The sequence below is a fragment of the Remersonia thermophila genome, chromosome 4 (genome assembly GCF_042764415.1).
Source record: "Remersonia thermophila strain ATCC 22073 chromosome 4, whole genome shotgun sequence".
NCBI lineage: Eukaryota > Fungi > Ascomycota > Sordariomycetes > Sordariales > Chaetomiaceae > Remersonia > Remersonia thermophila.
In genome coordinates this window covers 3,469,576-3,489,922 of record NC_092220.1, presented here as the reverse complement: position 1 = coordinate 3,489,922, position 20,347 = coordinate 3,469,576, and the positions used below count along the sequence as shown (strand labels likewise).

General features: G+C 62.0%; 5 protein-coding genes across 5 annotated transcripts; 2 read left to right on the top strand and 3 right to left on the bottom strand.

The window, feature by feature from the left end:
* Positions 1 to 111: 111 nt before the first annotated feature.
* On the top strand, positions 112 to 1,791 carry VTJ83DRAFT_5124 (uncharacterized protein; the record flags this gene model as incomplete). The annotated part of the gene is made up of 1 exon (XM_071011690.1): positions 112 to 1,791. One exon carries the CDS (start codon positions 112 to 114, stop codon positions 1,789 to 1,791), a length of 1,680 nt encoding a protein of 559 aa, XP_070866574.1.
* A 598-nt stretch (positions 1,792 to 2,389) lies between these two features.
* On the bottom strand, positions 2,390 to 9,529 carry VTJ83DRAFT_5123 (uncharacterized protein; the record flags this gene model as incomplete). Its single annotated transcript, XM_071011689.1, has 5 exons — positions 2,390 to 3,760; positions 3,834 to 3,916; positions 3,976 to 6,639; positions 6,715 to 9,187; positions 9,335 to 9,529. 5 exons carry the CDS (start codon positions 9,527 to 9,529, stop codon positions 2,390 to 2,392), a joined length of 6,786 nt encoding a protein of 2,261 aa, XP_070866573.1.
* A 4,319-nt stretch (positions 9,530 to 13,848) lies between these two features.
* On the top strand, positions 13,849 to 14,463 carry VTJ83DRAFT_5122 (uncharacterized protein; the record flags this gene model as incomplete). Its single annotated transcript, XM_071011688.1, has 1 exon — positions 13,849 to 14,463. One exon carries the CDS (start codon positions 13,849 to 13,851, stop codon positions 14,461 to 14,463), a length of 615 nt encoding a protein of 204 aa, XP_070866572.1.
* Positions 14,464 to 15,372: 909 nt separating this feature from the next.
* Positions 15,373 to 18,055, bottom strand: VTJ83DRAFT_5121 (uncharacterized protein; the record flags this gene model as incomplete). The annotated part of the gene is made up of 4 exons (XM_071011687.1): positions 15,373 to 16,028; positions 16,093 to 17,401; positions 17,635 to 17,882; positions 18,013 to 18,055. 4 exons carry the CDS (start codon positions 18,053 to 18,055, stop codon positions 15,373 to 15,375), a joined length of 2,256 nt encoding a protein of 751 aa, XP_070866571.1.
* A 1,701-nt stretch (positions 18,056 to 19,756) lies between these two features.
* VTJ83DRAFT_5120 (mitochondrial 54S ribosomal protein uL11m) lies at positions 19,757 to 20,303 on the bottom strand (the record flags this gene model as incomplete). Its single annotated transcript, XM_071011686.1, has 2 exons — positions 19,757 to 20,092; positions 20,166 to 20,303. 2 exons carry the CDS (start codon positions 20,301 to 20,303, stop codon positions 19,757 to 19,759), a joined length of 474 nt encoding a protein of 157 aa, XP_070866570.1.
* Positions 20,304 to 20,347: the final 44 nt, after the last annotated feature.

Below are 20,347 nucleotides of genomic sequence, written 5' to 3'. Positions count from 1 at the left end.
CATGCATACGAACTCCTTAAGTCCGGCCTGGTCTCTCTATACCCCACCAACGCCGACGCCGTTTTCTTTCTCAGAGGTAGCTCTCCAAGGCTACCACCGGATCTAAGTATTATGGGCCACACGGAGCTGGCTCTCCCGCCAGAAACTCAGGGGCAACATGTCTCTGGCGGCGGCCTCGACGGCAGCGCTCCTCCCGATGAGGGAGCCACAGAGACTCTGCCTGTCGAGTCCGCCACCAAAAACGCCCCCGATGACGCCGCCGCTGCCGCCGCCAACCCCGAGCTCGGGAACCTCCAGCCGGTCTCGTCGGGGCCCGCGTACAGCGTCTTCTCCAAGCGAACCAAGGTCTGGATCATCTTCATGGCCGCCTGCGCCAGCTTCGTCTCCCCCATGACGGCCAACATCTACTTCCCGGCGCTGAACCCCATCGCCCAGGACCTCGGCGTCTCGGTCAACCTCATCAACCTGACCCTGACCACCTACATGATCTGCCAAGCCATCTCCCCCACCATCATCGGAAGCTTTGGCGACACGGCAGGCAGGCGCCCGGCCTTCATCCTGTCCTTCACCATCTACGTCTTTGCGAACCTCGGCCTCGCCCTCCAGAAGCACTACGCCGCCCTGCTCGTGCTCCGCATGCTCCAGAGCGCCGGCAGCAGCGGGACCCTGTCGCTGGGCTTCGCCGTGGTGGCCGACGTTGCCGTCAGCGCCGAGCGCGGCAAGTACATGGGCTTCGTCGGGGCGGGCATCAACATCGGCCCGGCCCTGAGCCCCGTCCTCGGCGGCATCCTCGCCGAGTACCTGGGCTGGCCGGCCATCTTTTGGTTCTGCCTCATCTACGCCGCCGCATGGCTGATCCCCTACGCCCTGGCCGTGCCCGAGACGTGCCGGGCCGTCGTGGGGAACGGCTCGGTCCCGCCGCGCGGCTGCAACAAGACGCTCCTCGACCTCATGTCCTGCCGCGGCGGCGGCGGCAGCAGCAGCAGCGCAAACCACCCGGATCCCGATCCCGATCCCGACCACCAGGACGACGCGGCCCCCCGCAGCCGGTGGCGCATCCCCAACCCCCTCGACGCCCTCAGGGTCGTCTTCGAAAAGGACGTCGCCCTCCTCCTCTTCTACAACACCATGATCTACCTCGTCTTCATCCTCATCGCCGCCACGCTGTCGACCCAGCTCGCCGACATCTACCACCTGACCGACCTCCAGATCGGCCTGTGCTACCTGCCCTACGGCATCGGCTGCTGCGTCGCGGCCATCGCGCAGGGGTATATCCTGGATGCCAACTACCGCCGCACGGCCAAGAGGATCGGGTTTACCATCGACTACAAGCGCGGGGACGATCTCAGGAACTTCCCCATCGAGAAGGCGCGGATCCTGCCCGTGTACCCCATGCTGAGCGTCGGGGTTGCCGCCGTGATTTGCTACGGCTGGGTGCTGCAGGCCGAGAAGAGCCTGGCCGGGCCGCTGGTGCTGGTGTTTGTGATTGGGCTCTGCGTCACCGGGTCGTTTTCCATCCTCAACACGCTGGTCGTGGACCTGTATCCGGACTCGCCGGCGACGGCGGTGGCGGCGAACAACCTGGTACGGTGTCTCTTTGGCGCTGCGGGCACGGCCTTCATCGAGTCGATGCTCGCGGCCATGGGAAGGGGGTGGACGTTTACCTTTTGGGGGCTGGTGCTGGTGGTTTTCTCGCCGGCGCTGTGGGTGTTGACGGTGAAGGGGCCCAAGTGGCGGGAGGAGAGGAGGATACGGAAGCTGAAAGGAAAAGACGCGGACAGCAGTAGCTGAGCATGAAAAAAAAAATGAGCGCGGAGTTGAAATGATTCTCTCTTTTTTGGGGGGTTTAGCAGCATAGAGACGATGTAATGTATGTAATGTGCGACATGATATTTATAGACCTACTGTGTATGATGATGATTACATATAAGCAGCTGTTCGGGAAGAGGACCCTCATTCAATATCGAGAGAATAGTTGGTGTCTTATTGCTGCACTGGACACACACACCTGAGCCACTTCCATCGGTGGCCGTGGACAACATCGAGTTTCATCTCAGGGGAAACGCCAAGGGTTTTCTCTGAATCAAGCACGCAAGGCAACAAACAAACGAACACCAGAAGCATGCAAAGTGGTGTTTGTATCTGTCATGTTTCATTGGATGCCAAAAAAAAAAAAAACCCTTCTCAGTAGTGACTGCTGAGGTGCGAATACCCAAAACCAACTAATGATGCTCCAAAAACCGCCGTCCAGACATGCAAAAAAGAGCGCCAACCTCGCTGTCGGAAAACATACCAGAAACCCTAGAAAGACAAAGAGATACCCCAGCGGATCTTTGTGATATCATCGTTCATCCCATCATCTCATTACCATCGTTCCCAAGATCATCCATCACCCACCTCCCGTTATCCTCTTCCACCAGCTGCTCCTCGGCGTGACGTTCTCCATGAACCCCGAGTTCCTTCGACTGTCCTTTCGGTCGCTCCCATCCGACCCTCCCGGACGCCTTGAATCCCTGTAATAATCCTTCTCCCTCTCACGGGCGTAGTACTTGTCCCGCTCCCTCTCTCTTTCCCGTTGTTCCCTTTCCCTCTCCCGTTCCCTTTCCTCCCTCCTCTTCCTCCGCCTCCTCTCCTCGTTATACTCCTCCACCGTCATCCCCTGCGCAGCCGCGTACTTTGCATGTCTCCTCGCCCGGCGTTCCTCACGGCGGGCTTCTTCATCATCAAAGAGGGGCCCATCTACGACGGGTTCGACCGGTGGCGGCGGCGGCGGCGGAGGAGGAGGAGAAGGAGCAGGAGCAGGGGCGTGAGCGTCGATGATGGGATGGTCCTCCTCGGGCGGGGGAGGCGCGCCGTAGTGTTCCTTTACCCACGAGGACGTGCCCGAGTGCGGCCAGGAGCCTGTGTTCTCGCGCGAGGCGCGCGAGGGGTAGACGTGATCGTTTTCGGGGAAGGGGTCGGGGAGGCGACGGCGGGAGTGGCGCTCCTCGCGATCGCGGTCGCGGTGGTGGTCTCTGTCGCGATAGTCGCGGTGATGATGAGGGCGGACTTCCCTTTCGCGCTCCCTCTCCTTGTGACGGCGGCGGCGTTCTGCCTCCTCGGCCTCGCGCACCATCTCCTCGGGGAGGTAGGTCCGGCGTCGCTCATGATGCCTGGCCGCGCGACGTGCGTCGGCTTCGACCTCGGCCGCGTCCATCTCGGCATCCCGCCTTCTTCTGCGCTCGGCCCGCTCGGCCTCCCTCTGCTCCGCAGCAAGCCGCTCCGCCTCCTCCCGCGCACGCTGGGCACGACGCTCGGCGCGGCGCGCCTCCTTCTCCTCCAGCCTGCGAAGCTCCTCCTCTTCTTCCAGCCTCCTCCTCCGCTCCCGGCGCTCTTCCTCCTTGGCACGGCGCGCTTCTTCGGCAGCGTGCACGGCCGCGCCGCGCTCAGCGGCCTCTCTCTCGGCCTTCCGGGCGCGGCGGGCGGCCCGACGCGCTTCGCGCTCGGCTTCGGTCTCGTCAAGGCCCCGACGGCCCATCCCTTCCTCATCGGTCGTGGCATACTGGGTGGTGCGAGAGCGGCGGTATTCGAAGCGCGGCTCTCGGTCGCGGTCGGGACGCGGGGGTTCGGCTGCTTTCTCGCCCTTGCTGCCGAAGACGCCACCGAAGAGGGAAGAGAGGCCCTTCTTGGTGCTTGAGCTGGAGCGTTTAAGGGGCGGAGGGCGCACGGGGCCGGCGTCGACGGGGTCGACCATGACGATGTTCTCGTCGTGCGGGTATTGCTATCGTACGGTTAGGAAGGTGTTGGCAAATTGGAAAACGATGGGGGGTTGGGCGAGCTCGACGACTACTTACCCTCGACCTCCGACGCCCGGTCTTGTCGGGACTCGGCGGGTAACCATCGGCGGCGCCGGCCATGACGAGATCGTCGTCATCTGCTGCTCCAATGTTAGAACAAAAAACATAACACCGCAAGGATTGCTCGAACGACACTTACCTCTCCGGCTGCGTTTGCTTGCCGACCTTGAGAGCCCGATCCCTGCACCCGCCAGCCCAGCCCCAACGCCAAGCACCTTTGCCGCCTTGGATGCCATATCCTCGGGAGGCGGGCTCATCAGCCCACCGCTCATATCAACAGATTGGGGCCTGCGTGAGCTCGGCTTGCTCGAGCTCTGGCGCCTATCGCGCGTAGAGGCCGAGCGAGCGATGGGCGGTACGCTGGCAAATACGCTGGGATGACGAGCCGAAAGGTCCCTGTCCCTGTCCCTCTCCCTCTCCCTCTCTCTGTCTCTGACCTTAGGCCTGTCATCGGACCCGGATCCTCTCGATGACGGCTTCTCGACCAGCCTTTCGGCCGTCATCCTCTCCGTCCTATCCACCGAGGTCGACGAGGCTTTCTCCCTCCTCCGCGAGCTGGTGGGCTCCTTTTCTGCCCTAACTCTCGACGAGGACAGCTTCCTTGGATCCTTGACCGGCGCGGCAGACCACGCCCCCCAGCTCCCCGAGCCATCCCTCATTACCCTGGCCCGCTCCCTCTTCGGCGAGCGCCCGGCGGCAGCGGCTTGGGGGACCATATCCTCCTCCTCCAGAGGAACGGCGGGTGGCGCGTCCGGAACTGACGGCGGCGGCGGGGGAGCCGGCTCTTCTGGCGGAGGCGAATCGACGTCGATCACCTCGGGAGGCTCCTCTGCGCTCTCGGCAACCAGCTCCGCCGAGGCCCTTTCGGCAGCGCGCTCGGCGGCGCGCTCCGCAGCGCGCTCCGCAGCCCGCCTGGATCTCTTGCTCTTTTTGGGCGGCGCCAGGTCGACGATCTGGACGATCTCGTCCTCTCTATCATCCTTGGAGGCCGCGTCGTCGATGTGGCGCTCTTCCTCGTCCACAGGGAAGCCACCGGGCGGTGCCGGTCCGGACTCAGCCTCAGGCTCGGGCTCGGGCTCGGGTTCAGCCTCCGGTTCCGGCTCAGCCTCGGGTTCGGGCTCGGGTTCGGGCTCGGGTTCGGGCTCGGGTTCGGGCTCAGACTCCGCCGGCACAGGCGGAGGAGGAGGAGGCGGGGGCGGGGGCGTCGCCTCTTCGACGGCCACCGCCCAATCCCAAGGGCTCCTGTTTTTGTCTTTCTTGCTCTTTTTGCCCTTCTTCTTCTTTTCCTCGGGCGGTGGCGGCGCTGCTTCTATCACCTCCGCGGCGACGGGTTCCGGCGCAGGCGGCGGCGGCGGCGGCGCTGGAGGAGGAGGGGTATGGAATCGCTCGATGGTGTCTTCGTAGTTGTCGTCGTCGTCGTCACTCTTGTCCTCGTTGTCGTGGGGCTCGTCGCCGCCGGTTTGGAAGGCGCGCAAGGCGTTGAGGATCCTGCTGCCCATGACCTTCTTGGGTTTGGCTGACTCGGAGTCGTGGGCTTGTTCGGCTGCTGCTGCGTCGCCCGAGCCAGAATCCAGACTCCGGGATGACTGAGTAGGGGAAACATCCCGCGCGGTGTCTGCCTGGGGAGGGGGGGCATCCTCCTCCGGTACTGGCTCGGGATCGGCCTTCTTGGGCTTTTTGCTGACGCCCCAGAAGCTGAAGACGGTTGCTTGGGCTGCTGCCTCGATGAACGATCTCGGCTTTTCTTCGACCGGCTGAGGTTCGGGCTCGGGCTCGGGCTCGGGCTCGGGCTCGGACTCTTGGGCAGGCGGTTCACGGGATTTTTGCTCTTCGGCGAGCAGCTCCTCGACTTGCTCGGGGGTGAGGTCGATGTCCTTGAACTCGTCCTCCTCGTCGCTTGGCTCTTCCTCGGGCGGCGGTTCCTCTTTCTTTGACTTCCCCTTTTTGTCCTTCTTATCCTTCTTATCCTTCTCCTTCTCCTTTTCCTTTTCCTTCTCCTTCTTCTTTTCCTTCTCCTTCTTCTTTTCCTTCTCCTTCTTTTCCTTTTCTTTCTTTTCTTTCTCCCTCTTCTCCCTTTCCTTTTCTTTCTCCCTTTCCTTTTCTTTCTCCCTCTCCTTCTTTTCCCTTTCCCTCTCCTTCTCCTTCTCCCTCTCCCTCTCCCTCTCTTTTTCCTTTTTACTCAGCTTCTTCGACTTCCTCGCCGAAGCTTCGGCCTCTTCGGCTTCCTTCCGCGCCCTTTCGGCCGCCTCTTCGGCCTCCTGGCGCTCCCTCTCGGCTGCTTCTTCCTCTTCGATTCTTGCCTGCTCAGCAGCGGCGGCGGCCTCCGCTTCCGCCTCGAGCCGCTCCCTCTCGGCAGCTTCCTCGGCCTCGCGGCGAGCCTGCTCTTCAGCCTCCAGCCGTTCTCGCTCGGCGGCCTCCTCGGCCTCCCTCCTAGCCCTCTCTTCGGCTTCTCGCTCCTCCGCTTCCTTCGCGGCGGCGGCGGCGGCAGCGGCGGCAGCGGCGGCGGCCTCCTCCTCTTCTATCCGCAGCCGCTCTCGCTCTGCCTCCTCCTCCTCGCGCGCCGCTTTGATGTCGGCACGCCTCCGGATGCTGGCGGTGAGCTGGTCCATCCGCTCCTGGTCGGCCCTGGAGAACTTCTTCTTCTTGGTGATCTTTTTCTGCTTCAGCAGCGCGAGCTCCTTCTCCTCCTTGGCGTTTTCGGCTTCCTCGGCGGCGCGGGCGGCTTCCTCTTCTTCCTTGCGGATGCGCTCCTCTTCTTGCCGGGCCAGCTCTTCGGCCTCGCGGACCAAGCGCGTTTCTTCGTCTGCGAGGGCGTGTGGTGTCAGTCTCGCGAGGGGTGTCCCAGCGCAGCCAAACATGTCAGGGGTGAATCAGGTACCTTCTTCGGCGTTTCCCTCATCCGCCCCCGTCTCCCAGGAACTGAAGAATTGCTCGGCCGGCTTGTCCAGATCGATGAGGTCGTTTCCTTCCTCAGCGGGCTCCGGCTCCGGTGGCGCCTCCTCTGTCGCGCCCTTCTTCTTTTTCTTCTTCTTGTCCTTGCTGCTGCTGCTCTCGGCGGGCTCTTCCTTGGGGGGCTCCGGTGCGGGTGGTTCAGGGGCTGGAGGAGGCTCTGGCTCGGCATCCTTGCCCTTCTTTTTCTTCTTCTTGTCCTTCTTGGACAGGGCGAATCCCCACGGATCGTCCTCTTCCTCCTTGGGAGGCTCGGGAGGGGCTTCGGGTTCTGCTGGTGGCGCTGGTTCGGGCTCCTTGGGAGGCTCAGGAGCAGGTTCCTCTTTGCCCTTCTTGCTCTTCTTCTTGTCCTTCTTGGTCGCGAAGCCCCAGAATCCGTCGTCCTCGTTCTTCTCGGGCTCCGGCTCCGCAGCGGGTTCGGGTTCTGGTTCGGGTTCGGGTTCGGGCTCCTTGGGAGGCTCGGGAGCGGGCTCTTCTTTGCCCTTGTTGCTCTTCTTCTTATTCTTCTTGGTCGCGAAGCCCCAGAATCCGTCGTCCTCGTTCTTCTCGGGCTCCGGCTCCGCAGCGGGTTCCGGCTCGGGCTCTTTGGAAGGCTCGGGGGCGGGCTCGGGTTCCCTGGGAGGTTCCGGCCCGGCTTCGGGAGCAGCATTCTTGCTCTTCTTCTTCTTATCCTTCTTGCCGACCGCCAGGCGAGACCAGAAGTCATCCTCCGGCGGCTCCTCCTTGGCCGGCTCCGGCTCCGGCTCAGGTGCCGGCTCAGGCGCGGGCGCGGGCTCTGGTTCCTTTGGCGGCTCGGGCTCTGGCTCCGGGGCGGCGTTCTTGCCCTTCTTCTTCTTCTTTTCCTTCTTGGTTGTGGTGGCGAAATCCCAGATGTCGTCCTTCTTTTCCGGCTCGGGGGCGGGCTCAGGCTCCTTTGGGGGCTCCGGTTCTGGTTCTGGCTCGGGCGCCTTGGGTGGGTCAGGTTCGGGGGCGGCACTCTTACCTTTCTTCTTCTTGTCCCTCTTTGTGAGGCTAGCCCAGATATCGTCCTCTTCCTTCTTGGGCGGATCGGGGGCTGGTTCCGGTGCTTTGGGAGGCTCTTCGATGAGCTCCTCTTTGGCCTTCTTCTTCTTGCTTTTCTTGACCGTGGCGCTCAGGCCGCCCAAAAGATCGGCCTCTGGTTCGGGTTCGGCGGGAGGGGGGTCGGGTGCTTGCTCGGGGACGGGCTCAGCTACCGGTTCGAGCTCGATGGGCTTTTGCTCCTCCGCTGCCGGCTTCTTCTTCTTCTTGGCACCCCAGAAGTCCCAGGGGTCGTCGCTGGTCTTGGGGGCTTGCTGCTGCTCTTCGACCTTCTGCTCCTCGGCGGCCAGCAGGTCCTTCTTCTTCTTGCTCTTCTTGGTGGCCACCGCGAAGCCGCCAAGGTTGTCTTCGGCCGGGGCGGGCGGATCGGGGACTGCTGGCGGCGGGTCTGGCGCCGGGGGCGGCGGGTCGGGCCGTTGGCTGTCGAGCGACTGACGCGGCGACTGGCTGTCGCCGAGGGAGCCAAAGGAGAAGCCGAAGCCGGGTAGCTTGGGCTTTGTCTTGGCCCAGGGGTTCTCCTCGACGGGGCTCTTGGATTTGTCGTTATTCTTGGAGCCAAAGAAGCCGAGGCTGGTGGCTGCCCAGCTGGATCCCCAGCCAAAGGATATGCCTTTGGATTCGGACGTGTTGATGGACTGCGGTTTGGGAGGTGAGGGGTCCTCCAGCTTGATGTCGAGAAAATCGCCGGGTTCTTGCTCCGGCGGTTTCTCCTCGGCCGGAGGGGGTTCTTCGGGGGCGGCGGCTCCCTTGCTCTTCTTCTTCTTTTTCTTCTCGGAGGAGGTGGAGAGTCCCCAGGCGTCCAACGCGTCCGCATCTTCCTCGTTCTTGGGCTCCTCCTTTTTCGCCTCCTTCTTGTCGTCCCTGTCGTCGCCTCCGCCGCCGCCCGCATCACCGCCGCCGGCATTCCCGCTACCATCCGCACCAGCATCGCCGGCCTCGTCCTCGTCCTTTTTGGAGCTGTCGTCGGCGTTGTTGTTGTTGTTGTTGCTGTTGCTGTTGCTGTTGCTGTTGTTGCTGGGAGCCCTGGCCGGGGTCTTGCTCTTCTTCTTTTTGGCGAACTGGCGGAAGCCTTCCTCGCTCGCAAAATCCACCTCGAGGTCTGCGGTTGGGTCACGGAGGAGGTCACGTCTCCGGTGTCTCCTTTGGGCATCGGATCTGGCCTGATGGAGGGCGTCTGTTGGTGTCTGGTGCCTCTGTGCGCATGCGCCGCTGTGCGTTGGGTCGTCGAGGGTGGATGGCGAAGGGCCTGAGTCCTCGTCGTCGTCGTCGCGCGCCACGAGACGCGTCCAGGCTGGCAGCACGTTAGGAACTGCCAGCGGTTTCGCGGAGCGATCGCGTGGTGTCTGTGGAATGGATGCGACCCATTGGTTAGCCATGCGCCTTGAGGTTTGCGACAGGTCAGCACGCCGACCGGGATGTTCCCGAAGCATGCGCCGAGCACGGGTGGTTGTCCGGGCGTGCGACGCCCGCATGGAGCTTCTGGTTCTTACATTGCGATTCGATCGAAGCTCTACCCAGACGTGCGCGATGAGAGAGAGCCTCGTTTCCACGGCGATGGCATCCCACCGCTGCGCGCAGGGCTCCTCTCGCCCTATTCGCCTCGCCGAGCACGCTGCTGGCGAGAAGCCGAAGCCGGCGTGGCTAGGCCATGCCCGCAGCGGGCTCAGGATATCGGCGGTGGCCATATCGGTTGTCAAGCAGAGCGACGACGGACCATCCGGGCCTTGTCAGACACATGTGGTGCTGCGGGTGTCTGGCAGCCGCGGGCCAGCCGTGCGCAAAGGGGCGAAGGAAAGGACGTCGTCGGCCGGGTGGGAGGTGGTGATTTCGGAACTGCGGTGAACAGGAAATCCGAGGCTGAGGATCCGCAGGGTCGCAATACAGAAGGAGAAGGGTCTATGCGCAAGCGTCCGTTGAGGATGGTGAGGGGGAGGGGGGGGGGGGGGGTTGAGGGGCTAGTGACAACCACCGAAGCTCGGCTGTGGTGATCTTGATTGTGATGGTGGGCGGGGGCGTGGGCAACAACAACCAAGACCTATTGTTCGAGAACGAACTGCCACCCTGCCCGGTTGGGATGCGCTTCTCGCGGTCCTGGATGCGAAAAAGGGCTTACAACTCAGATGCGCCGCCGCCGTGTCCGGCAGGCTGTTGTGCGACTGGGGGACCAATGGTCAAGCCCGGAATCCCAAGATCAGCGCGCAGCAGCAGCAGCAGCAGCAGCAGGAAGAAGAGGGAGATTGACAAGGCAAAGGCTGAGTGGGTTGCGAGGTGCCACCACACCACCGATGCGCCCTGCGTTGAATCGGTTTGCCCCCAGAATGCGTCGAGGGTGCGTCGAGTCGACGGGAGCCGACGCGCAGGATGCAAAAAAGCACAAGGCTGGGTGTGAGTGGTCCGGGGTCGTGGTCGTCAAACGGACGAGAGGGCGGGTTTCATGCACAGCCGACAGAGACGAGGACCCCCTCACTCGCTGGGTTCCTGCAAGGCCGAACCGTAGCGGGAGCGGAAACGGTGCAGGGGGGAGGGGGAGGGGTGTGTGTGTGGGTGAGTGTGAGGGTGAGCGTGTGAGGTGTGAGTATGAGAGAGAGCGTGTGAGGGTGAAAAGTGTAACTCGTACTATAGTATGAGTGTTGATCAAGGCCGTGAGAGAGAGAGAGACCTCTGGCGAGGAAAGGAGGTTCAGCTTGAAGGGGGGAAAACAAAAAAGTCCAGGCTAGGTAGTGTATAGTGTGTGTAGTTCCAGGAAATCGCATGTCGCACAGGACTCCTCTCAAACACATCCACATCCATCCACCCATCCATCCATCCGTTCCCTCTGTCTCTCCCTCCCTCTCCCTCTCTCTCCCTCTCTCTCTCTCTCTCCCACGCACTCATGTGTGTCATGTGGGGTCGAATCCCGGCGTCAACCTCCCCAGCGACAACATGTCGGCCGCGTGAATGCGGATGGCTGGGGGGGCCAACCGGGGGTTGCTATTGGTCGGCCAGAGGCAGCGACCGGTCCAAGCCCACTTGGGACGGGAGCCCCTCGTTCACCGTCCCGCTGCCCGGATCCCTGCCGGCCTGTCCCTTTCCGTCGCTTGTCTGACCATCGCCATTTGATTTGATCCTTCACTCAAGCATGGGAAATGCTTCTCGTGTCGAACCCTCCCCCCCGTAAGGCTGATGATGATGAACCCTTGTGCGATCTAGAATCAACATGCTCAATCGACAAGTTGGTGCATATGGAACTAGGTGTCCTTGATTTTCTTCTTTGTTACTTTTTTTTTTTTTTTCCCACGTCGCCCTGCCGTGCGTGTCGCCTGGGTCTGTGTTGGGCTAGGCATAGTAAGTTCCCAGCCCCTCCGACAAACGACAATTACCCCACACTCGCACACACACACACACACACACACACACACACACACACACACACACACACACACACACACACACACACACACACACACACACACACACACACACACACACACACACACACACACACCATGGAAAAGATACTTGCAACGGCTTGCCTTTGCTGGAGACCTCCATCACGCGCCGTCATGAGAACACCGGGAGCTGCAGACGGCCGTTTCGGGTCAGTGCAAAGAGACCTGTCCCGCATTCTCGGCCGGTTGGCTTCCGGCCGCACGCGAGGTCCTTTCAAAGGTCGATGGCTGTTCGAAATGGCCTTGAACCCCCTCCCCAAAGTGACAAGTTACGTCATGTCGGGTCCCAGGTCGTCGTGCTTCTTCCGATTCCATTCCCATCCTCGACCCGACGTGTGAACGGGAGCCAGTGGAGCATCAATCATCTGGAGGTCCGGCGCAAGGCCCGGCGCACCATGCTACTCCACCAAAAGCCTCCGATATCACAGCCCTTCTCAAGCGATCTCTGCAGCCTGATCGCGCTCTGCAGAACACGCGACCTGTCCGGGGCCCAATCGCGTGCCCTCGTCGGCCGGTCGCAACGCGCCGATGCGGTGCGCGCTGGGCAGCCATGCGCATGCAGCGCCCGTGCCGGAGCCTTGGACTTGACATCTGAACGCCTCGGGGGATGTGGGGTTGTTTTGCGCTCGGTCCAACACGGCAAGCCCCCCTCCTGCGAGAGGTGTGCGCTGCGAGGTGAGCAGGTGGCCCGAGATCCGAGACCAGTGTGTTCTGGCCATCCGACCGCGGTGCCGCCGGGTTGCCCGGTGCGCGCGCGTGCGCGAGCGACCGCCTGCCAGCTCGTGGAAACCTGCAAGATGCTGTCGGCAGCCTGCGCCCCCAGGGCAGGGGGAATCCTTGTCCGCTCGATGAACTGGACATCCCCGTCGCAGGGCCTCGAACGGCTGGCATGCCCATCCATGCAGGTGATGTGGATGGAGGCGGTTGATACAAAAACGTTGCAAAAGCTGACGAGCAGCACCATCCCGGGAGGGGGAGCCTCGCACAGCAGACGCAGAAACACCCAGCGGGGGCAGGCGGTGCGTGGCGAAAGTGGGGGTTCCTGGCCTTCGCCAGCTCTCCGGCGGCGCCCCCCCCTTCTCCCCCAATTCTCTTTGTCGCCTTCACTTCACCTCATGCAGGGCAGGTCTTCACCGCCAGAATTCCATGCTGTTGTTGCTGCTGCTGCTGCTGCTGCTGGTGGAGGAAAAAGCTGGATACCGGGGGTGGGACTAACATCCAATTTGTGGCAGCCGTCAAACAAGCCAAAATGGCCGGGCCGGGCCGCAGCAGAAAATACCTTACAGATAATATAATACTGCATACCTGAGTTACTTCGTACTGCACTGCATCTGGGTGATTCTCTGCGTCGTCGCACGTGTTGTGTTGGCTTCCCCAGCCGGTGTTTCACACACTTACACCGTAGCCGAGGGTGTTCTCTACGCAGTACACGAATTCCCATAGAAGGGCTGAGAGCGTCCCTGAAGGGCGCCGAGGTGGCTTGCTTGCGGCTGAGACTTGAACCCCGACCATGAAAGTGAGGTCCTCCTCGGCAATGGCTGTTATGCAAGCAAGTGGAATGGGCTGCGGTTTGTCGTTGTCGCACAGCGCGGTTCCGTCCCATGGAGCCGGGTCGGGCAACGCCTGCTTTGTCACCCGGCAATCGATGAGAAGTACGGTCCGAGTCGGTCCCGGACCCTCCAACCCGCTAGCTCCCGTGAGGAGGATCTTGGTGAGCATCGCACCCTCGGGGGGTCCCCCCCCCTGAGATGGGTGGTTCGTTTTGCATTCTCGCATGGCTCACCAAGCGCCGTCATGGATGTGTGCCGCTTTTTGAGGCGGCTCTTTGGTTTCAGAGGGGATTCTGCCCACCTTTCCCCATTTGCCGACGATCCGGGAGGAGGACGTGGACGTCCCTGACGAGCAGTTGGTCCCGTTTGCGGGAAAAGTTCCCAGGTGGAACCCAAAAGTTCCCCAGGCGCAATCGATCGCCTGCCAAAGTTCCCCAGGCCTTGTCTCTCTCAACGTCGCCCGTCCAAATCTAGAGGCTCCCGTTCCCTGATAATATAGCATGAATTGCAGAATTGCTGCATCCAAAGTTCCCGGATTCTCGGGTGCTCAATGGACCTAATGCCATGAGCTAGCGGCTCCTTTTTTTCCCTTGTCCATCCAGCGTTCTGGTCTTCTTTTTTTATTGAAACATGTCGCCACCCGAACGACGTTTTTGAATGAACCCAAGCTTTCTCAAACAAGTCTCCGCTGAGACTTCTGACCAGCATCAAAACTCGCTACCGCAGCCACATGGCCAACCCTGGCTCTTGTTCGTTCGTCGGAGCAAGATAAAGCCTTTAGCCTCCCAACAGACAAGCATCCACGGCCTCGGCCTCTCTGCTCGGTTTACCCACGCCATGTAACGCGGGTCAAGGCCCATATCCAAGGTTTCACCTCGTTGATCCTACTCCATCGTCATCAACCACCACCCGCCACGCTCGGGAGAAGCAGCCCCATCATCAACCACCAAAGCTCTTGACCCAACCACGGCCTTTTCTGGTCAGCCAAAACCGTTGGCATCCACCACCACCCCCGCCACCACCACCATGGCCGCCACCACCACTACTGCCACCACCACTACCGCCATGACCTCCCCCACCAAACCCGCGTCCGACGCGGGGACCATGACCATCATCACCCGCGTCCCCATCCCCTCCTCCGTCCCGCCCGCCTCCGTCCTCGCCTCCCTCCAGACCTACGAGGACCTCATCACCCCGAACCCCTACCTCGACCGCTTCGAGCCGCGCACCCTCTCCGACGCCGAGGCCGCCGACCCCTTCTTCTTCCCCGAGGGCTGGAACATGAAGGGCTACACCGTCTACGACTGCGTGCCCATCCTGCCGGGGCTCGGGTGGACCAAGTCGTTCGCCATGCCGTGCGTGTTTCAGAGCTTCGCGCGGGGCGTCAAGTGCTGCGCGCACGCGCAGGTCGGCGTGACGGTGCGGAGCAGCTACGAGGTCCGGCGGCGCGGCGAGGTGGAGGGCGGCGGCGGCGACGCGCCCGACAGGGGGCCCGGCGACGGGGACTACGAGCTGGTCGACATCAGCCAGGTGACGTGCAGCGTCTTTGTCAGGCCGTTTGTGAGGGCCAAGCTGGCGGCGGCGCACCATGCCTTGCTGGAGAAGCTGGTGAGCAAGGTGGGCGCCGGCGCGGCCGCTTAGGCGATCGGGACGGGGCTCAAGGTCAAAGTCTCAAGAAGGGCGGGCATGGCCTGCGAGGAGGTTCTGGGGAGCGATGGGGACATGGGGACACGGCGTCGGTTGGGCCTGGGCCTGGGAGAAGGAGGGTGTTGGGATGGGTTTGGTTTAGCACATGACTGTTTGTTCTTACGGCCTTCATAGCATGGTATCTTTTCAAGACGGTTGGGAAGGTGTTATTCCTGGGTTTGAGCTGTTTTACAAAAGAGACAACATATATGCAAACTCCCCATTGTGAACCCGTTGTGGTCCTGTGTTTGCTCTCGAGATTATTATCGGTTCGGCTCGGTTCGGCTCGGTAGCTGGAAGCTGCAGCCTGATCAAATCAACCCAGCTCCGTCAGAAAAGTTGCAAATCTAGTGTATTCTATATGTACTACTACCCTGTCAGATACACCCTACCCTCTAAGCATTCCCCCTAACCCAACTGTAAAAACAAAAGAAAGAAAAAGCGTATGAGCCAATTACCAAAGGTACCTTAGCTTGATCACGTCTGGTGAAGATGCCCTCCGACCCTCCGTCCCTGTACCCATTCTATATTCACCAGACTTTCGAGTCCCTCTACTGTAAGCCCGACGATGACCAAAACCGTACACAAACCGCTCCCGAAGAAAACAAATAAGAAAAAAAAAAAAAAAAAACAACAACCTAGGCGTACCGTGCCCATCCCAGAAGCGCCCCATACCTCCTGTCTTACCAAGCCCGAAGGCTTCCGTTTTCCACAATCCGAGCCAAAGCCGCTCCTATCCCACCTTCTCCCTTTCACACCGTTTTCAACCCGTAGCGAAAAACCATTCCCCCCCCCCGCGGCCCATCCCGCAGCCCATTACACAACGAATCATCCCCTCCGCCCTCTTCCGACCGTCCTCCCAGCTCAAGACTTGGCCGGCGAGGCAGGCGGCTCCAGCACGTGCGTATGGTCCGGCGCATTCACAACGTGGCCCCCCTCCTGCCGGCAGATGACCGTGTTGGCAACCCAAGGATCATCCAGAATCTCGTGCATGGTGGCCCGCGCCTTCGGGTCCAGCTCCAGCATGCGGGAGATGACGTGCCTGCTTTCGCGGGGGAGGAGCCGGAGGATGCGCCACGGTCCGCGGATGACTTCCTTCCTGTCGCCGGAGGCTGCTGATTGGGACTGGGGCTGGGACTGGGACTGGGACTGAGATTGGGATCGAGAGGCGGTACCGTCTTGGCTGTTGGCGGCGGGGTCGGGCTTGTCGGCTGCCTTGCTCGAGCCGTCGCGCGTTGGCGTCCATGTCCGCTGGGCGCCGGAGCCGTCTGGGAGGTCGTTCAGCGTCACGGAGGAGCTGGACGGCGGGAGGATGAGCTTCTTGGGGTCGTGGCCGGGGGTCGGGTCCGAGGCGAACAGCTTGAACGAGTTGTCCGACATGCGCGGCAGCTTCCAGGGGAAGCGGCGGAGGGTCATGCAGCAGTAGATGATGGCGAGCGACCAGATGTCGACGGCGGTTGGGTCGTACTTTTTCTCGTCGTAGACCTCGGGCGCGAGGTAAGGATCGGACCCGACAATGCCTGTTTCGCGCGGTTAGCTGGGCCGTGATGCCGGGGCTCGAGATGTCCTGGCGGGGGAGCTTACCGGAAGCGAGCACAACCCCCGACTCGAAGGGGTACTTGTACACGTGCGCGCTGCCGAAATCAATAATCTTCATGATGCCATGCTCGCTGACCACGACGTTGTCGAGCTTCAGATCGCGGTGCGCCAGGCCCAGGCTGTGCAGATACGTGACGCCGCTCAGGATCTGCAGGAAACAGCAGCTGACCTCCTCGCGGGTCATCCTGCCCGTCATGACGATGGCAAACAGGTCATAGGGCGCGTATTCCATGACCTCGTACCACTTGCCCTTCTCCTGCACGATGTCGAGCGTCTCGATGATGTTGCCGTGGTGCAGCGACGACCCTATGCAGTATTCGGCCGTGAGCTTCTTGACGTAGTCGCGCTCCGACTCGTACGAGTGCCGCGGGCGGAACTCCTTGACGGCGAAGATGACACCGTCGTCGGCGCGCTTCATGAGCCGGACCGACCCGCCGGCGCCGGCGCCCAGGACCTTGCCCAGCTTGCCATACTTGGACGAGAGGCCGTGGTCGTCGCCAAAGGGGATCTGCGCGGACCTCGAGCTGCTGGGGGTCTTGCTGCCCGACCGGACGGAGGAGGCGGGGGATGCCGCCCGCTTCGACTTGTGGCTGCCCAGCTTGAAGAACCGCTTCAGGTCCGCCATGGAGCTGTTTCGGCTGTGAGCCAGCGCGCCGTCGTCGGCGTGCTGTCGCTTATCCCCGAGGGCCCGGGGCAGGCTGAGCGTCGACGAGCTCTGCTTCTTTCTCCTCTGGAAGACGAAGCGGGAATCGATCCCTTTCTGGGCCTGCCGCTTGCTCGCGGCATAGGGGTCGTCCGACTCCCCCGGCGGCAGGGCATGCCGGGAGTAGAACTGAGAGGCGGTAGCAGCTCGGGAAGGGCTGCTGTCGCGGGAGGGCGGCACGGAGCTTGCAGGCGAGTTCGAGCCGCTCCCTCCGCCGGCGGAAAACAACCCTTTTCGGTGGCCGCCGAGCGCCGTCTGCAATTGTTCCCGGCTGTCCGAGGTGAAAGGCCTTCCCTGCCGATCTCGATCCGTCGAGGTGATCTGGGGCACGGCCAGGCGAGCGGAGCTGGGCGACGGCGGCTCGTGGGAGGAGTCTTGCGGGGTGATCAGGTCCGGCGTCCTGCCCAGCCGATCTTGGCTGGCATGGGGCTCTCGTTTGCCATCAGCGGACTCGGTGCCCGCGGGTGTGAGAGGTGGGGAGTTCATGTCAGGGCCTCGACGGGTGGCGCCGAGGTATGGCGAGGCGCGGCCTGCGGAGCTTTGCGTCGGCTGGCGACTTGGTTCGCGGGAATCATCTTCACGGGAGGTAGCCTAGGGGGAGGGCAGCAAGTTAGTTGGTCCGGTCCGATGGAGTCTCGATGAAAGAAGCGTAGGCACGGCAGAAGCGGGGGCCAGATTCCTTCGTCCGCCAGCGGGAACAAAAGCGGCGGTGGCGGCGACGACGACGACGACGACGACGACGACGATGACGACGACGGCAGCATCACACCGACGCCACCCGCCATTCGTGATCAACACACCAAGCCCGAGGCACATTGACATACCCTTGACACTGGCAAAGACACCGGCTCGTACGTGAAGATGCTCATCCTGCGCTCCTGCAGCGGGCAGGCTTTCAATCTCCTGGACAGCTCTCGGATCTCATCGCAGGCCGCCTGGCCGTCGCTCTCGTCTGCCAGCGGGAGGCTCGTCGACGTCGAGGTGTCGGGGGCAATGGCCTCAATCGTGGACTTGAATCGGACGGACGGAGGCGGCTGGGGGCTTGATGGGCTCGCGGGGTTCAGGTTGGAGTCTGGAGCGTTACATAGGCACATTTGTCAACATCGCCGTGGCATTGTCGATTGGCCGGGAACCTCGGTGCAACTCGGGCTTGGGAGGAGGGGGGGAGGGGGGGGGTGAGGGGCACAGCATTGGAAACTCACCATCTCTTGCAAGCGCCCCGTCTTGGAACGCTGACGTCGCCATGTTGGATCGCGGACGTGCAAACGGCTGCTGCGAATGGCACAGCAGACACGCCTCGAGGGGACAAAAGCCAAAAGCGACCAGGGGTGGAAAAGGGACCTGGACCGCGTCCCAATGCGTCTTTGGTGACCAGATGAGATGGGAAAGGATGCAAACGGCAAAAAAGCAATCGCCAGACTAACTAAAAGATGACGGCCGGGTCCTCTGCAGCAATGTCCGAGCCGACCGCCCATCGCCTGCGCGGCGACCCCGTTGCGAAACTCGGTGGGCCCGGGCTACCTGCGCAGTCCTTGGCGGGTACAAAACCCCCTTCTGCAGATCCCGTCGTTTTGCTTTGTTGTCGCGGCTTTTTGCTTGCGATCTGCACGGGGCGCACAAGGGGCCGTCGCCTCATCTCAGCGGTCCGGCCGAGCCCCGGAATTGGGCCAACGGCGGGCGTGCCTCATCGTTTCCAGGCTGCGCGGCGAGGTGTTTCCGGCCGGCGTCCCAAGTACCTCCCCGACATAACCACTAGTTACCGAGTAGTACACGCAAAAAGGCGCGGGCGCGGCGTGGGTCATCCCGTCCATTCCAAGGTTTCCCATTTTTCGAAGCGACCTGGCCAACACTGGACCCCCCGGCCACGGTTAGTGACGACCGCCCCGGCATTGCGACCACGCTGACGTCAACGCGACGGCGACAAAAATCTTTTCTGAGACAATCAGACATCCGTTGACGCATACCAACCTTGGGGCATCCCTGCAACTTTTGCCTGGCGAACAAACAAACGCCCTGGACCTCGTCGCCATTCCTGGACGCAAGGCTTGTTGAATAGGAAAAAAAAAGGGGGGGGGGGAGGGGGGGTTGAGCCACGCGGGACTTTTGCTGGACCCGAGCATTCCGAGAAGCTCAGAGTTTCCCACGCGGGCGGTGTTGTGCGAGAGGCCGAGCTCCGAAGATAACGTCAAACGTTGCCTTATCGGGCGCGGGACCATGGGGGTTGGCGCATCCCGCACGCCAGGTTCGACCAGCCCGGGCCGCGCTGGCCGCGCAATCCTCGCAAGCACAGCCATCGGTCAGGACGTATGTAGTGTACTACAGGTAGGGTAGATGGAATGCTACCTGCGTCGACATCACGGCTTGGAGCGTTGCTGTTGTCCGCAGACCGCCGCCATCCTTCCATGCCCACGTAAGCATGTATGTACTGCGTATACGCAGTAGTGGGCGCTTTTCAGCAGCTCTCTCTCCCCCCACCGGCCCGTTTTGCCAAGCCCGATAGCGACAAAGCCGGCCCGGACTGCTGTGTAACCGATCTCCCCGACCCCCGGTCCGGAGCCCCGAAAGCGTTGCACGGAGGACAAGGTTCTCCCTCACCGTCGTTCATATCATGCCCGCTCTTCCAGAAACGCCCAAAACGATTCTTCCTATATCCGACTAGCCTGTCTTCCACAGCAGACGGCGGGAGGGTCCGCTTCACTCTCGGCAATCGCTCTGAGGGGCATCGCACCCGGGATCATGCTGCGCAAACGGACATGTATGGTACAGGACAGATAATGTACATGGTTCAAAAAAGAAAAGTCGGAGAGGTTCGGTCCTCCATAGTTCACATCGCCAGACGATGCCCCCCAACCCCTCCTACCCTCCCAACCCCCATCCCAACCGCTCTAGAAACAGCCTGAACGCCCTATCCATCTTGTCCTCAGCCACTTCCGCTCCGACGCGCTTTCACGGAACGACAGCAATCCCCATCGACTTTGCCTGGTAGATGATCGACCGGCAGAGACCCTCCAGCGGCAGACCCGATAGCCGAAGCTCGGATTGCTTGATCTTTGCGATCTCGTAGATGTGCTTGAGGCTCACCGTCCCCACGGTCTCGTGGCCCGGATTGCTCGCTCCTTTCCTCTTGCCCTTCTTCCCCTCGGGCACCTCGGCCGCGTTGAGGAGGAGCCACGACGTCTGCGGCGTCCGGATCTCAAAGTGAAATGTCCTGTCCGGCCGGACCGTCACGCGAACCGGCATGGGGGTGCCGGGGATGATGTGCTGCGTCCTCGCGTTGAACTCCTAGGCGCCAAAACGTCAGCGAGGGCGCTCCGACCGGCTGCTCCGACCGGCTGCTCCATCGCAGGCTCCTCACCTTGCAAAAATCCATCGACTTGACGCCCTTGCTACCCAGCGCCGGACCGACCGGAGGGCTCGGGCTGGCCTGGCCGGCCCCGACAATGATCTTGACCACCTGGTCGATGCCGCCAGCGGCGGGCCGGGCTTTGGACATCTTGGTCGGCTTGTGGGCTCGGAGGTTGGTCCCTGTGGTAATCG